Genomic DNA, 16,355 nt, shown 5'->3' on the forward strand with positions numbered 1-16,355 from the left:
GCGGTTGAGGGCGGTATACAAAAGTTATTATTTTAATAACATTTTAAAAAGTAATTGAACTGACAGATGAGAAAAGACAGGAAACGTTTAAAGATAGGTCTTTAAGTTTTCTAGTTTTAATTATTTCCGAAAATTGACATGAATTGACTCACAAGACAATTCAAACACAACGAAATTGGTTCACTATTTCGCGTATGATGCTCTGATCAAGTAAAGGAGGGATTAATTTTTAACCCATTTCAAAGTAAGGAGCAGGTTCTCTTAGTATTAGTAAGTTTCAATAAATTACACCCTAAAGCACATTGATCGACTTCATAATGTCACCCTTAACGAGATAGATATTATAAATTTTGAAAGAATAGAAAAAATTTGATCACGAGGCAGGATTCGAACCTGCGTATCTTGCCTAACTGTAGCAACGCCTAGCCTCTCGGCCACCCGTGATCCTGCCACAGTAATCGAATTTCTTCTATTCTTTCGGTTTCATGTGCCTAAGGGGCACCCCACGCCATCTATTGAGATGATTAAGAACCATCACAACCAATACGAAACATTATTTCAATGATTACAATATTGTATCGATGGAACGCGGCCTTTGTTAAATTTAATTTTTAGTTTTATAGCATTGAAATGCTTTATAAATTATAAGAATAGATATATAGATATATAAGAGATAGATATTGTTTTTATTTCATCCTCTAGGTATATCCTATAGAATATAGAGTTATTCATACAAGTGACGTAAAGAAGGTCTGAAAAAATAATCTTACTATGGTCTAAAAACCATAATCAATACTATACTATTCATAACCTATATTATTTTAAGTCCAAACTGAAGGAAAAATCAGTTTCAACTATCCATTATTAGATCCGAGCACGGCTAATTGACGGTCCGATAGTTCAGCGATACATTACCGAGTTGATTGGAAATACGATCTCATGCAAACGGACGTGTGATGCCTGAAACCGTAATGTATAGCGAACGCTCAGAATACTCACAAATACTGGATTAATTTGGCTATATATACGTTGTATTGCTGTGCTACTATCAAGAGATAAGATTTTATTGTTTGTGGATTAACTTAAAAACTATTTCAACCAATTTTATCAAATTCATCTATTCTGTGAAAGGTCAAATTATTCTGTAGTAATAAAAGGTTTTTTTATCATATGTGAATCCGGGAGAAATGGGGACATACATTAGGCGTCGATAAAAAATGAAGGCTAGACAGACAGGTGTGCATAAAAATTCATTAGAGCAATCGGTTAAGAGGAAACACTTAGCGTGGTGGATTATTGCTTGAACCTCATAGGAGGCCTGTGTCCCAGCAAAGGGAGCATATATGGGCAGTTAGTGTGTGAGTACACTCACCAAGCCATCCTGGTTTTAACTAAACCAGTCTTATTAAGACTTTCAAGAATGATAGCTCCGGTGCCCCCATGAACCCTGTAGCCCTGACTTGCTACTATTTCATTCACTAAAATGTTCGTACCATCCAAAAGCAATTTAATAAAAGGGGATATAAAATGCGATATCATAATTTCGGGTGCGGGCCAACGCATACCCTAATCAAATACAACTTCAACTGAATCGATTCCAGTGAATGTATACCGTTTTCCGTTTAGCCTAATGCTTTTCGAATTGAATACACATGTTTTTTATATTTAAATTTGTATGGGATCAGGTAAAAGGCTACATAGAAATAACTACAGGTCGCCTAACAAACATAGATGAGCAAAATACTTTGATCCTTTCATTTATAAAGGTAGTTTCTAAAGAAATTGATGTGGCAAGCGGTACCTTAATATAAAATAAGTATAATAAATACGCACATATTTTTACTACAACCTCTATTTGATAAATGCTACCCATATTTAAAAAAAATTACACGGAATAGTAAAGTAAATCTTCAAAGATTTAGACAGTGTAGGTCTACTGGTTTTAAATTCCATAACACGAGTAAGCTTTCTCTTCCAATATAAGCATAATAACGCAGAAAAAGGAATAAATAAATAAATCAAATCACGATTTTATGAACCTATACATTTTTATTAGCCTTGAAATTCCCTAAAATCGTAATTAAGCAGGCAATCCCCAAAAGAGGCGTATCATTCTCAGAATTCGCTATAAAATAACTGGGAACAATCCTTTCATTTACTTTAAAATTCAGCTACCTCAAGTATTTACGAGGTGAAGCGTCTAGATAATAGGTCTCGTAAAATAAAACAAATTATTAATACCGCGGCAAATTCATGAATAAGTTAAGTCGCACATTGCAACATTTGGTCGGGGGACTCTTCAGACCTGCTCGTACAGCGCGCTGCGTAAACGAAAACCCTTTTACATAACGTTGACTGGGCACAAATTTATAAGAAAACGGCTATATTTCTTAATTTCCAGGAACAACGCAGTTTCGAAATAGTATAAGATTACAGTCGCAACATTTTCCGTCTCATATACATAAAAATGTAATTATATGAATATGGACATTATACTATCTATGATCGACAAATTGTTATACGGCTTAATGGATATCGAGAGGATCGAGTTCAAGTCACTGTTCATCAAAAAGCGATAACCTATTGAAAATAATAAAAACTAGTGTCAATATAGTATATAACATACACATTCTTTATAAAACTAAGTATGTATAGTATAATAAAGCTATAAAAAATCGTTCAAAACTTTAAACCAAACCGTCCAATATTCCATAAAATATTAACAAACTTTAAACATAGAGGTTATAAAACTAATAGTCATTCCAGATGGCCATCTAACAAAGACAAGCAGCAGCACTATCGTTACACTTGATCAACTTTTATTCGGGACAAACAGATAAATAATACCGCTCCTAGGGCAAGGATATTTTCCGCTTGTCTGCGTACAATGATTATGTATGGGCCTGTTAGCGTTCATGGAATTTCACGTAACAATTTTTAAAAATGTTTTCGTATTATCATAATGTTTTTACTTTAACGTGCTTCTGGTTTAAGAAAAGATTTGCCGTCGTTACATTAAGTTAATGCCACTGTCTTTTGTGGTATAGTCGGATATGACGCAAAATTAATGGATTTATTGTTAGTTGTGGAAATTTCACGCACATTTCCCCACTTCGTTTAAGAGAAAACCGTCATGTATAATTTCATTCCACTCAAAACGGTTCATTAGTACAATACCACAGATACAAATAAAAACACAAAAATAATAAAACACAGTACGTCTGATTAAAAGTACTAATACATCAAAACGTGAGAGTTTATAATATTTGTTGCATAGCGGGTAAGCGTGTGGCGTCCCACCCTCGCCCCCGGTTTAATTACTGCAGGGGTGAAATTTGACACCCTGTTTATTCACTCTGGCAACTTATCGTCCTGCTGTGTTGCCCTGTTACTTGCGGTTTTGGCAGTTTCATACTAATCAATTATAACCATATTATAACTCGAAAATAACGATGCAAGTTATAACGATACCGTTATTTAGACTTGAGTGAGCGCGCTGCTTTGTAGTGTAACCAGGTTTGGCTGTTATAAACAGTTTATCTGTTATATCTGCAATTATAAAGCTGAAGAGATTGTTTGTTTGTTTGTTTGAACCCAATCTCAGGAACTACTGGTCCGATTTGAAAAATTCTTTCAGTGTTTGATAGACCATTTATTGGGGAAAGCTATACATGTACCACGGGCGAGGCCGGGACGGACCGCTAGTCTGTTATATCTGCAACGAATTTCATCCAAATTATCAAACATTCATCCATTCATTTGGCGGTTCTTGACACGCAATTGCAAGTGTCGCTGGACGCACGTTAAAACAACCATAATTTACTTTATAACGCATTATTCAATATACAGAATTTCTTGCCAGCTTCTCCTCTGTAGAAACTGCTTTCCGAACCGGTGGTAAATGTTAAAAATATGTTATGACGATTCTAAAGTGCTTCTATAAGTAGTCTAATTTAATAAATAAATATTTGCATTTGAGTTTATAACTAAATTATACTAACCATTAAAAGCAAATTAAATGTGACCTTATGCATTATTTTGTATGTGATCCGATTATAATGACAATACATTTAATTGTGCCTTGTTATAGAGACAATTACTCCAGAAGAATGACCGTTAATTTAGCGTTAATGCTCACACCTTTTGTGCCCATCCTTCCAACCTTTATAATTTATAAACTGCTATTATTTTATGATTGTATTCTTGAGATTTTTATAAACAATGAAGTGCACAATAGCTCTTTTAATAGTTTCGGATGAAACAGAATGATAAATCTATGTTCACACTATAGAACTTTATTTTATTATTTAATTTTGTTAAGGATAGGTATAACTTGTAATCATAACATATATCGAAACGATCTGAAATAATTAAATAACGATATTGTTAAAATACAGGGTACCAATCAATATTCTTTTTAACATTAACTCCTAACCCTCTAAAAAAAACTAGAAAGTACCTACTGAAGATTAGCGATTCCTGCTCACTTGAACATCGAAATAAAAGTCATCATACAAGCTGATAGAGTCCCAACTACAATCCAATTAAAAGCGGCGGACGGACATGCAATATCTGCATTTCGGAATTTCCGAAACAAGCGCGCATCAGGCGTTGGAGTTCGGAAGTTCCGAATGTATCAATATCGGAATCTAATCGGACGGTACGTAGAATATTAAATGCAGAAACAATTCCGCGCCGACCTGTATCTGACTGCAGCCAATTAAATTATTCATGAGCGGCGGACGCTGTCGTTTAGATAATAATTACAGATTCCAGCTTATCCCGTTTATAATTTCGCTTTAACCTCGTTTACAATGTTATGTTTACGGTCGCTGGGAGCAAACATTTTGCGTATTTGCGCCGGTTACGGTGCTCTGAATTTCGAAATTGTCAATAACAATTACTGGTCTAATTTCTTGTATTATCCGTTATGTGGAAAGTTCATAATGTCATGTTTATAGCCAGTTTATTATCCAGTTGAATAATTTCTTGGGGTGTTCTGTTTAGTTTATACGACCGTTAAAATTTACATAAAACTAAACCTCCTTCAAATTATCAGAACTTTAGAAAATTTAAATGGAAAATTCATCAATCAAAAAAGAATCGTCAAAATCGATTCAACCAATAAAAATATATGAGGTAATGAACACAAAAAATACAATTCCAATACAAATTTATGGGTCGTTTAAAGAATATTGTTGAAAAACCATTGAATTCGCCATCAGTGACGTTAATACGTATAATGTATTTTATATCGCCAAATGTTGGATTTTCGAAATAATGTTTAAAAGGCTTGTAATCGTTTATACATAAAATTATAATAAACTAGTTTACATGATAATACCCAGGATAATACTCATAGTTAAATTGTAGGGTGAACATTTTAGTAGTAGATAGTAAAATAAATGTAGTCGGTTGAGCTGGTCGATTGACTGTTTGAAGGAGGATGCCCGTGCCTTGTGGATGCTGACCATTTTGAGCAGGGTAAAAATTGGTTGTAGTTGATGAGGTTGTTAATGCTGTTTGATATTGATTCTCAAAATAATTTTCAGCAATATTCATAAGATGACCACTGCCAGGATAGGTAATTGGAGCAAAAGATTCTTGAGGCACTGGTGCCGGAGCTGGCGGTTGAGGAGGTTCATTTTGTGGCTGCACTATATCAGAGCTTCTTTTTGATTTAGGCATTGTTGCAGTTATGTTATCAGGATTATAAGTTTTAATATAATCCTTCCACATTTTTGAAATATTTATTTCGAGACCTGCTATCTTATCCAATCTTATAAAGTCTTTTAATCTATGAGTATGAACTATGGAATATATGTGATTTTTAATTTGTTCAACTACACCTGAAGGAAGACGCACTTCTCCCGAACGTCTATGACTATTTTTTTCTCTGTTATCGCTAGGGAACATTATGCCATCATCCATTTTCTTACAAAGAACTCTGACCTTCCTCTCAGTTATAGCGTGTATATTTTTAAATGCTGTCTGACAAACTTGAGTTTCCCTACCTTTAACACGGACAAAGTATTCAAATGTACATGTTCTACGACTGCTGGATTTCACTCTTTTTCTTTTAACATCAACCTGTCTCATAAGACCAAAAAGGTAAGCATTTTGCTCGTCGTGAGTTTTCATAGAGTAAAATCCCTGAAATGTCTTGAGACGTACATCCTCTGGTACTTTTTGAAAACATTTCCTACGGCAATTGCAGTCAGGTCCCGGTTGTTTTGGAGGGACGACTTTCACATTTTCCCCCCCATCGGTTCCAAGCCTTGTCGTGGCGGGGGGGCTCAGTAGCTCAGATTGCACTCTGGCACTCTGAGTGAAGCTAATTGGACGCGGTGTGCCGGTCAGTGGTCTGAGAGACTCGACCGACCCGACGGCCAGGGGACCTTATAGCTGGCTGGCTGGTTGGCTGGCTGGCCTGAAGGCTGGCTGGCTGGCCTGAAGGCTGGCTGGCTGGCTGGCTGGAACCGGCTGGTAATCCGGTAGGCTCGCTGGCTGGATGGTGTACCGGCTGGCAGCCTGACTGGAACCGGCTGCCTCACCGGTTGGCTAGCTGGCTGGCTGGCTATAATGCCGGCTGGCCGGCTGCCTGGAACCGGCTGGTTGCCCGGCTGGCTGACTAGCTGCTTGTAAGGCTGCCCAAACCACACCAAACCCACGGCTCCTTCCCCGGGTGCCGTGGGTATCTTATGCAAGATTTCCCCACTTAAAAAAAAAAGGGGTGAACATTTTGAAATTCTTGTGTTTGTCCGCAAAATATCAATCTCTGGAAATATTGAATTGATCTCGAATATAATTTCAATAAAAAAAAGAAATCGAGCTAGGTTGATATAATAAAATAGATGAGATTTAGAGAAATTGCTACCATAATAAATTAAATAAATTTGAATTATTAAATACGTCACTAAAACAGTAATATTGAGGTCAAACAGATCGTTAACATTTTCAAAGCACTCCCAGTGGCAATTACTGTATCATAAATATACAAAAGTTATGAATACGTAATGATTCGTTCAATTAATTATAATATTCTACCTGTGAATATGCAATTGTGCCGCCCATGTCATCTAGATATTGTATCTAAATAAATTATAAGACTATAGTTACTAGCCGACAAACGTTGATCTTTTTTTGTCACATGTCATAGTCGGCAATGGAGCTGGTGGGTCGCCTGATGGTAAGCGGTAAGAGGTGTATGCTATGCGGTCTTCTGTGCGGGTGTGGTACTTCCCCGGTGCGAGCTGGTCAATTCGTGAGTAAGCGTGCTCGACTCCCATATCAACTCTTCTCTGCCTTACTCTTATCATTTAGGGGTATGAAAAATAGATGTTGGCCGATTCTCAGAAACACACAATACGCACACAAAATTTCATAAGAATCGGTCCATCCGATTCGGAGGAGTTTGGTAACTAAAATGACACGGGAATATTATCTATAAGATGATAAGCGAAAGTTATATAAATAATTCTCATTTTTATTTAGTTTTAATTGTATCAAAATGTGTTATAAATGGAAAATGTTTAAAGATTAGGAAGAACGAAATGTTGAGGTGTCCCTTAGGCAGATGGAACCGAAAAAATAGATGGCATTCAATTACTGAAGGATGAAGCTTTCTACTGGTGAAGTAGTTTTCGAATTTTGTTTCAATATCTAAAGCGTTTAATCACAAACTTCCTTAAATATAATTTTTTTTATCCAACGATGCCTATTTTTAGGTTTCCTGAGAGGCATCTCTTTGGCACTCGCAGCCACACGTAATTGGTAAATCAAGCCGTTAATTTTTGCTTTTTTTTTATTATTTTTTATTTTTTGTATGCTTTTGTTTTCTGTTATTGTCTGTTGTGTATGTGTGTGTGTGTGTGTGTGTGTGTGTGTCTATGTCAAAATAAATGTTTGTCTTTCTTTCTTCTATTTGCTATCTTCACCATTAATTTGCTGTCTATAATTTCTGAATCGTATCGCAATACATAAAACCGTGGCATTTATTGTTGCACGTAAAATTAATACTGTCAACAATTATATGGTCAAAGATAGATTAGATATACCTATATATAACTATTTGGTAGGATCTACTGCTTTTTATATATTGTGTTGACACACAAAATATACCAAAAATCTTTATTAGACAATAAAAATTGCAAAAGTTATAACCAATTAAAAATGAACGTGGAATTTCATATGACGATACTTCACGGGCTTAAAATAACGGTTTCGAAAGTGACATTTGATTCATGATATACGAAGCTGCGGGCAACGCTTGTATATGTTTCAATATCAGCCAAATAAACATTCTTTCGAATAATACAATGTGCGCAATCACACTTGTGTTATATGAATATACTTATTACAACCTCCAAGTAATTGTTAAAGAAAATATTATAACCGCTCATCCCATCCAATTGAAGGGTACACTGAATAGGCCAATACGATTAAGGCGGTTTGCTCACGAGCGAAAGTGAAGCTACGACTCGTAAGGGAATAAAAAAACTGTATACTCCTAATCTCAATATAGGCTTGATTGCGAATCATGCTGAAACTACTTTTCTTGGGATAAAACGGGAATAAAAAGTCACTAAATCATTTGTAAATGTCTTAATTCAACGCGTCCAAAGACGCCGGCGGAAGCTAGTATGGCATATATGTGTGAAAAAAGTTAGATGGTACTCTATAATCCACATTGAAAGCAAAACTGCATTATTTTGTTTTATCGTTCAGTATTTTCTTGGCGTATTTATTCAGAATGAATTCAAAGAAATCTAAACCATCGATATTCGTCACGGTTAAGAGGGCAGTAAAATCGAAACAGTATGTACGTATGGTGCAACTTCATTTAGTATATAATATATAGGAAACATATTTTTCGTAAATTTAAAAATTATAACTGTTATAGACCAACACTCGCAACTATTTTATCTCCTCGTTGTTTATTCCGCTTCGTTATAAATTCCGTCTCGAATGAAGATAAGATAGTGAAATCATAGTGAAAGCTTAAATATAGTAATAAGTCTCCTTCTTATCTAACTGCCAACATCCAAAAAAATACTCCACATACCAACTGCGGACAAATAGGTGGAGGTAGTTCACAAACAAAAATTTTTGTATGACCTACAAGACATATAACATCTCAGTCTCCCCGTGACCACGCTCGCCGTAAAGTGTTCGAAACATCGGATTAATAATATAATGAATAAATTGCGTTTAAAAACCGTTAAAAAGTTTTTAATTTTTAAATGTATAATACTCTCGTAAAATCAAACACAAGAAAATACTAGTAAATTAATTTCATTTCAGAGTCAGGGGGTCCGCATTTTAAGACGGCATTATTTTTTTTTTAACAATTGAATCATAACTATATCAACGTCTCACATACACGTAAATCGGTCTTAAATATTTTCTTGAAAAATGAACTTTACTCACATGGTAATAAATATAGCATTAAAACAAAAGAACTATTTTACAATTTAAGTTCACGCGTGTTTACCGTGAGTGTGTGAGCCACCCTAATCTCTTTGAATGTATTTCGAGACGCGATAAGAAAGTGGTGTCGAGAAATATTTTCTAAGTATTTTCATTAGGGCGCTGTCTGATTTGTGATATTTCTGAATATTAAAATGAAGAGATTTCTTTATTGAAACAATGTATTATATCGAGATTTAGTTTAAATGAACCTTCATTTCGTAAAACAGCTTTATTTCGGCATTCGGTTTTTTAAATATATGAATAAAATGAAAACTTACTACTACTTACTTATTGTAAAATTACGAACTGATTCCTTACTAAAAGATTTTTTTACGTATCAACATTAGAACAAAAATAAATCATTGAATGACTTTTTAACCGTCAGCAACAGTATTGAAAATAATCGCGCGATTCACACGACTGAAAATAAATATAAGAATAATATCCTTGAACTACGAACGCGAAAAAAATATAAAACACTATCTGTATAATCTCCTATAAGTTACGTATGATCTGAATAACGACGCAATTTCAATACTGAATTTATATTGCGGGGTTAGTAAGTACTATTTATTGGTTTCAATAAAGAACTCGTTCAATGGATTTTTTCCTTATATATTTATGTGATCGGGTTGGAATTTGAATGAGAATAAGACGTTATGGATATAGGTTTTCTAATGTGCGCTTTCCCGTTATGGCTGATTTAATATGACCGTTATAATTTGCTTTCATCCGCATCGTCGGTTTATTTTGTTATTTCCGTGAAATGCGTTTTGACTGAAATATCGCATTTTTAAAGTATTGTGTATGATATTACATTTGATTCGGTTGTCTACGGAACTAACCTAGGGAGTGAATTAGTGTTATGTGAATGAATAAAAAGGAATAATAAGATAAATTAACATGTAATTGACTACAAACATTCAAGCGAAGCACACGGCTACACTTATCATTCAAATTGAACAAACACATTATATTTTCAAAACTATTTCCTACATCCCGTACAGTTGTCTCAGTAAAAAATAGTATAAAAAGATATTCTTACCTTATAATTTCCTAAATGTTCAACCACACACGGTAGGCTGGCGTCTCGGCCGAGCGCCACTGTCACGTTCGGGATAGGCTCAGCAAACCGCGGCTCCTCTGTCAACACTATGAACAAAAAATACAATTACAGGTTTAATTGTAATGCATTCAAACTTATTTATAGTAGTACTAGTATTATAAAGCTGACGGGTTTGTTTGGTTGAACGCGCTAATTTTAGGAAATACTGGTCCGATTTGAAAAATTCTGTCAGTGTTAGATAGCCCATTTTTTGAGGAAGGCTTAGGCGTGGGTGGAACCGCAGGGTAGAGATAGTACATGATATTATTTGCTTGGAAGATTCGTTAACTATAGTGAGCGTGGTACAGTGGCCGAAGTGAGATGTTACACGTCTGTAGTGATTCGAAAATTGTTGAAAGCGATTTACCTCAACCCTTTAATCAAACTGGAACGCCATGTGCAGTTTGATCCAACTTAAAATATAGAATAGCGTATATTATTTCAATTACGATAAATGACAACCCGATCGGAGCCGGGGCGTAGAGCTAGTCGACACTATTATAATAAGAAAACGTTTGTATTTCTGTATGCTTGTAACGTTTTATCTGCTTAATGACAGGCTACATGTACCGCGGGCAAAGCCGTTGCGAACTAGTTTATTATTTATTATAAACTAATATCCGTGTAGAATTTAAAACACTATTGATTAAGAAGTGCTAAATGTTAAACAGGAAATAAATGTTGTAGATGCATGTAGTACAAGCACAATAACCGTATAAAAGGGATCGTTAAATCGGTTTTTATGATAAAACCTCGTATTTCTTTAAATGTCAGAGTATTGCCGTTAGACGCTAGTTATTTTAAAAACGGAAATTAAACTGTGCTATTTGAATAAGTAAGCTGTTGTTGTGAATGATGACTGTAAATTTAGAATAATTTCATTTAGAATCCAGACTAGAGGGAAGTTAAAATTTGACAAATGAGTTAGTAATAAAAATTATCCTATATAACTTCAATCAATAATAATTAGATATGTGGGAAAACATATATTTAATGATGTTTTAATATGCGCAGAGGAATATAAGCGTCCTCTGATATTATAGCATATTATGACAAAAGAATGTAGGATTTGAACTCGCACCGCGGAAGGTTTCACATCCCCACAGAAGATCGTCGTGAAATAGTACCATGGGAATTCTACAGTTTTTATACATACATTTATTTATTTCATGAACTTCCCTCCCCAACCCCTCCCCTACTTAATTCCCCTTGTCAATCCTATCTCTCTCTTATACTTTTTAAATTCGTCAATCCATTTGTAGGGGCGTAAGGTCTGGAAACCAGCTCACGCCTCTTTAAATGTTCATGGGCGGTGGAGCGCATACCATCAGACTACCCACCAGCTACTTTGCCATTGATGACATAAACAAAAAAACTTACAAATAATTTGGAACCCACAATTGTTATAGGAATTTCTAAATCACAGTACGAAACTTTTATCATTATACTTAGTTCTGAAGTGGCAGCGATTAAAGGCGAGTCTAAATTGATTGACACCGCATCTAATATAGAAGGAATTGTTCAAAGACACGAGCCCTCAAGATATGAGAATGAGATTTAATTACTGAAGTTAGGGGCCCTTCAAAATATTGTCTTCATTAAGACTGCTCCCTTTGAGTCGCTTTTATTTGAAAAGTTAGTAATTTGTGAAAGTTAGTTAGCCTATTACCGGTTGCGTTTATGATCCCTGACTGTGTGTATACTGATTAGTTAAATTCGTTGTTTTTATTTATTTTTTATTTTATAGAGCAATTGTTTTAATCAACAATTTTTACTTAAATAAAAAAGGATTAAGTTTATTTTTTCGTGATATTAGTACAGTTAGCCATCACCTAACAAAGTTTTATCAGGAATCTTCATCATCATCATCACCTGGATTTTGAAATAAAAGATTTGTATCCTTCGCATCGCAAGGTCAAGGTGGAGGTTGTGATAAATTATTAGAGAGATTTAGAGAAAATCGAGTTTAATCCTGCGCCTGATCACTCCCCGACCTTGTTCGATTTCTGTTAAAGTCAAACTCAAATATTTATTAACTCAATTTGAGTTCTTATAGAAGCACTTTTAAATATTTACCATCGGTTCGCAAAGCAGTTTTTACAGAAGATGGGGCAAGAAACTCTATAATTGCTCTTTTCCATTCATGTCATGTCAATGTTGGGTTTGAAAATCCATATAGGAGCTTTGTTTACCCTTGCTTTATATTTAAAAATCTTACTAGCTTCCCCCTTCCCCCGCGTTATAAACAAATGATGGCTTACCTCACCAGATAAACCAACATTAGTTGGAAGCACCCTCTCATAAATTAAAAATTAAATGTAGTTTTTGTAGTTATACTGGATGTTGTAACCATGTCAGGACGAGCAGGGCTCTTACTGTAACGATTGGTTCAAAATTTCTCACAATAGAGAGATGTGATGGCCCTTGGCCTAGCAGTGGGAAAGCTGTGGCTGATTATAATAATAAAAAAGTACCTTGACATATAATAGTAATTATCTGGATAAGCCCGATGGCGACACTCCGATAGGGCCCGCGTCTTCCGCTCATGATGCATCACTCAAGGTTGTCTCCAACTCATGCCGTTAACTGAAATAAAGGATAAATAATTAGTGTTTAATTGAACACTTAACAGAAGACTAGTCTAGAAGATTTAGACCGGGAATGCTATTCAAGCTGAATCCTTCATTGCTATGCTTTTGCTTGTAAATGATTAATAGATACAATGAAATTAAATATGGTAGAAACAAATTTTATCGTTGAAATTTACCTTGTGGGTGAAAAAATTGAATGACCATTTTAGATCTAATACCTACTAACCTAAAAACTGGTATATTAGACATTGACAGTATGACGTTATTTGTAATCTTGAACTACCTCCATATATTTCTCGTGAAATTAAATAGAGAAAAATGCTAAACGAGACATCTTCTAAATATGTCTAATATGTCCCCAATGAAGCCAACAATATTCACGACTAAATTGAAGTGGGTAGTGTATTTAATAAATCCGTCACGTGACGCGTCAAACTCAAGACGTGCAGACGACACGACACGAGAATTTTTATAACGCGCCTGTAATGACAGATTGGAATCTATAAAAATGTAATATCGCTTCGAGTCGAGTTGAATTTTTAGTCAATTTCTCGTTTGACACAATTGAATTTGATCTTGGGATAAATCAAATTCTGCGCACGGAGCAGGGGCGAGCTCGAAAGAGCAAGTCATAACCGGGCGATGATATGAATAATTAATGATTTGTTCAAACAAATGTTACGAAATTAATGAAGTCCATTTTTCTTTGTACGGAACTGTGATTAAGGTTCACTTTGCAATGTACGTGCCGCTCGAACCGGCCCCGTTCGTATTTGATCGGGATGAGAACTAGAAAAATATAGCGTAAGTCTACAGGAATGTCACTTTCTCCAGGTGAAATAATTGTCTGAATGAATTAAGCAGGTTCTGAGTATATTGACTTACAAAAACTCAAGGCATTGTATTTATTTATAAATATACTGTAGTATAAACTGATTGCTATTGTTTTATAGCTTTATGTACTATTCATATTTTAATTATTTATGACTTCTTAAGCACTTATGACTGTCCTTCGCTTACATTGCACTTCTTCTCTCACCATTACATTGGACAAAACTATATCTCAGTATGAAGGTAACTGATTATATTATATTGATTACTAGCTGCCCGGTTTCACCCGCGTAAGTCCGTATCCCGTAGGAATATCGGGATAAAAAGTTGCCTATATGTTATTCCAGTTGTCCAGCTGTCTACGTACCAAATTTCATTGCAATCGGTTCAGTAGCTTTTGCGTGAAAGAGCAACAAACACACACACATCCTTACAAACTTTTATAATATTAGTAGGAATAGGAATTAGTAGGATCATAGCAATACGTGGAATAAATACACTAAAAACCTTACGATACATGTGTATTAATAACATATCGATCGGTCACAGGTATTTATTTTAAAGTACCCGATCAGACAGACGAAGTTGTAATTTTCTGAAATTGGAATAAGTAGGTCTTTCTGTAAGTATTCAATTTCCTTTGTACCTTCTTCCCTCCCTACCTTACACAAATAATATAACGCATACTTACATATAAATAAAATCGGGACCATCTCAACTTTTGACGTGAGTAGTGATATTTATAATGGATTACTGGTATTAAAGATTTTGATAGTATTATTTGTAATAACAATGGAAGTGTTCTAACAGCTTATAGCTTGTACCAAACAAAGCGTTTCAGTGGCGAGTTCAGTCGTTAGAGGCCACTTGCTCTTTGTGACGTCACTCGCGGTTGCCTGAAAAGCTACTTTATTTGCCTTGTTACGACCAAATTTATAGGACATTATGACTGTTTATTTATGTATTTTATTTATTTTTTTACCACAATCACACCATAAAATATGAAGTCTTAAAAATTTGTATAAAAGGCAGTCTTATCAGCCAGACAAGAGATCTCTCTCGCCAGACAACCTTTAACTGTGAGTATGTTAATTTATTTTTACTAGCTTTTCGCCCCGGCTTCGCCCGTGGCATATATGTAGCCTATGTAACTCAGCAAAGTTGCAGCTTTTCACTGGTGAAATAATTATTTAAATCGGTCCAGCAGTTTTTTCTTGTAAACGTTACAAACATACGAAAGTTTCCTCTTTATAATTATTACATAGTACCAACAAAGTCGTTTTCTCTGTCCATATGTTCCTATGTATGCTTTTATATTTAATAGTTCACAACGGATTATGATGGTTTTTTTTAAATAGAAAAAGTGATTCAAGAGGAAGGTTCATGTGTATAATAATATTATGAAGAGAAAACTTTTAATCTAATATTAGGGTAGGCGAAGTCACGACTATAATCTAGTAACAGTTCACAACTCAAAACAGAAATGCTTTCATATTTCCGTTCCCTCATCCCGATCAAAGTTTTTACAACATATTTAAAACACTCCATTAAATTACTGCTTTAACAAACATATCCATTAAACCATCTGAAAGCTCCATACAACGCAGTTCCATTGAGAGATATATGAATATAGTTCACGTCTGGATTAATATAGATACAGTTGGATTAAATTCAATAACTCATATCGTTCGCATAACAATATGTAATATCTTAATCACCCAGCGAGCTATCGCGCCATTCCTACCACGTGCTATACAATAGACTGGCCTGCTAGGGTTGCCAACTGTTTGTTCTATTCTTATTCATCATGTAGACGTTGCTGATAGTATTCATTTGTATTTCATGCTTAATTCATCCTTAGTCATTTAATGATATTGTACACGAAAATCTTTGTTTCTTTATGTGTCTGGGACAGTTCGGGAGTTAGACAGTTAATGTTGTTTCCACCAGCACATCCATTTTGATGCTTATTTAAATCTGAAGTTTATAAATTTGGATAGATGGCGCTGTATTTAAAGCATAACTGTTTGACGCCTGTTAAATTTCTTTGATCACGCAAATAAAGACACCGGAAATAGCTAGTATAATATAATAAGTGCGAAAATCTGACCCTCTAATACACGATTTCACGTTTTTATCACAGTTTAAGAACCAATTTCTTTTTTTATTAATCTTTAAAATTTTTAAATGGGGCACGTATACACGAGTGCCTATAAGCGTGGGCGGAGTTGGTACACTTTGTAGGAAAAAAATATTTGATACTCAAATGAAATTATTGTAAATTTAATAAGGCACTGGAGATAATTTTTTGAAGTAAATTTGTAAGATGAGAAGAAAGAATAGTATTTATTGTTTTG

General features: G+C 34.8%; 1 protein-coding gene across 3 annotated transcripts in view; it reads right to left on the reverse strand.

The window, feature by feature from the left end:
• Positions 1–16,355, reverse strand: part of LOC119831469 (lachesin-like) — a 55,809-nt gene that overhangs the window by 25,563 nt on the left and 13,891 nt on the right. For all 3 annotated transcript variants that reach the window (XM_038354836.1, XM_038354835.1, XM_038354833.1), the window contains exons 2-3: positions 13,051–13,162; positions 10,517–10,623 (exon numbers count right to left, since the gene is read on the reverse strand). In XM_038354836.1, coding sequence (XP_038210764.1) covers positions 10,517–10,623; positions 13,051–13,123 — 180 coding nt within the window. In that variant the 5' untranslated portion in view covers positions 13,124–13,162. The remainder of the gene's footprint in view (positions 1–10,516; positions 10,624–13,050; positions 13,163–16,355) is intronic.

This window comes from Zerene cesonia, chromosome 13, assembly GCF_012273895.1.
Source record: "Zerene cesonia ecotype Mississippi chromosome 13, Zerene_cesonia_1.1, whole genome shotgun sequence".
Classification (NCBI taxonomy): domain Eukaryota; kingdom Metazoa; phylum Arthropoda; class Insecta; order Lepidoptera; family Pieridae; genus Zerene; species Zerene cesonia.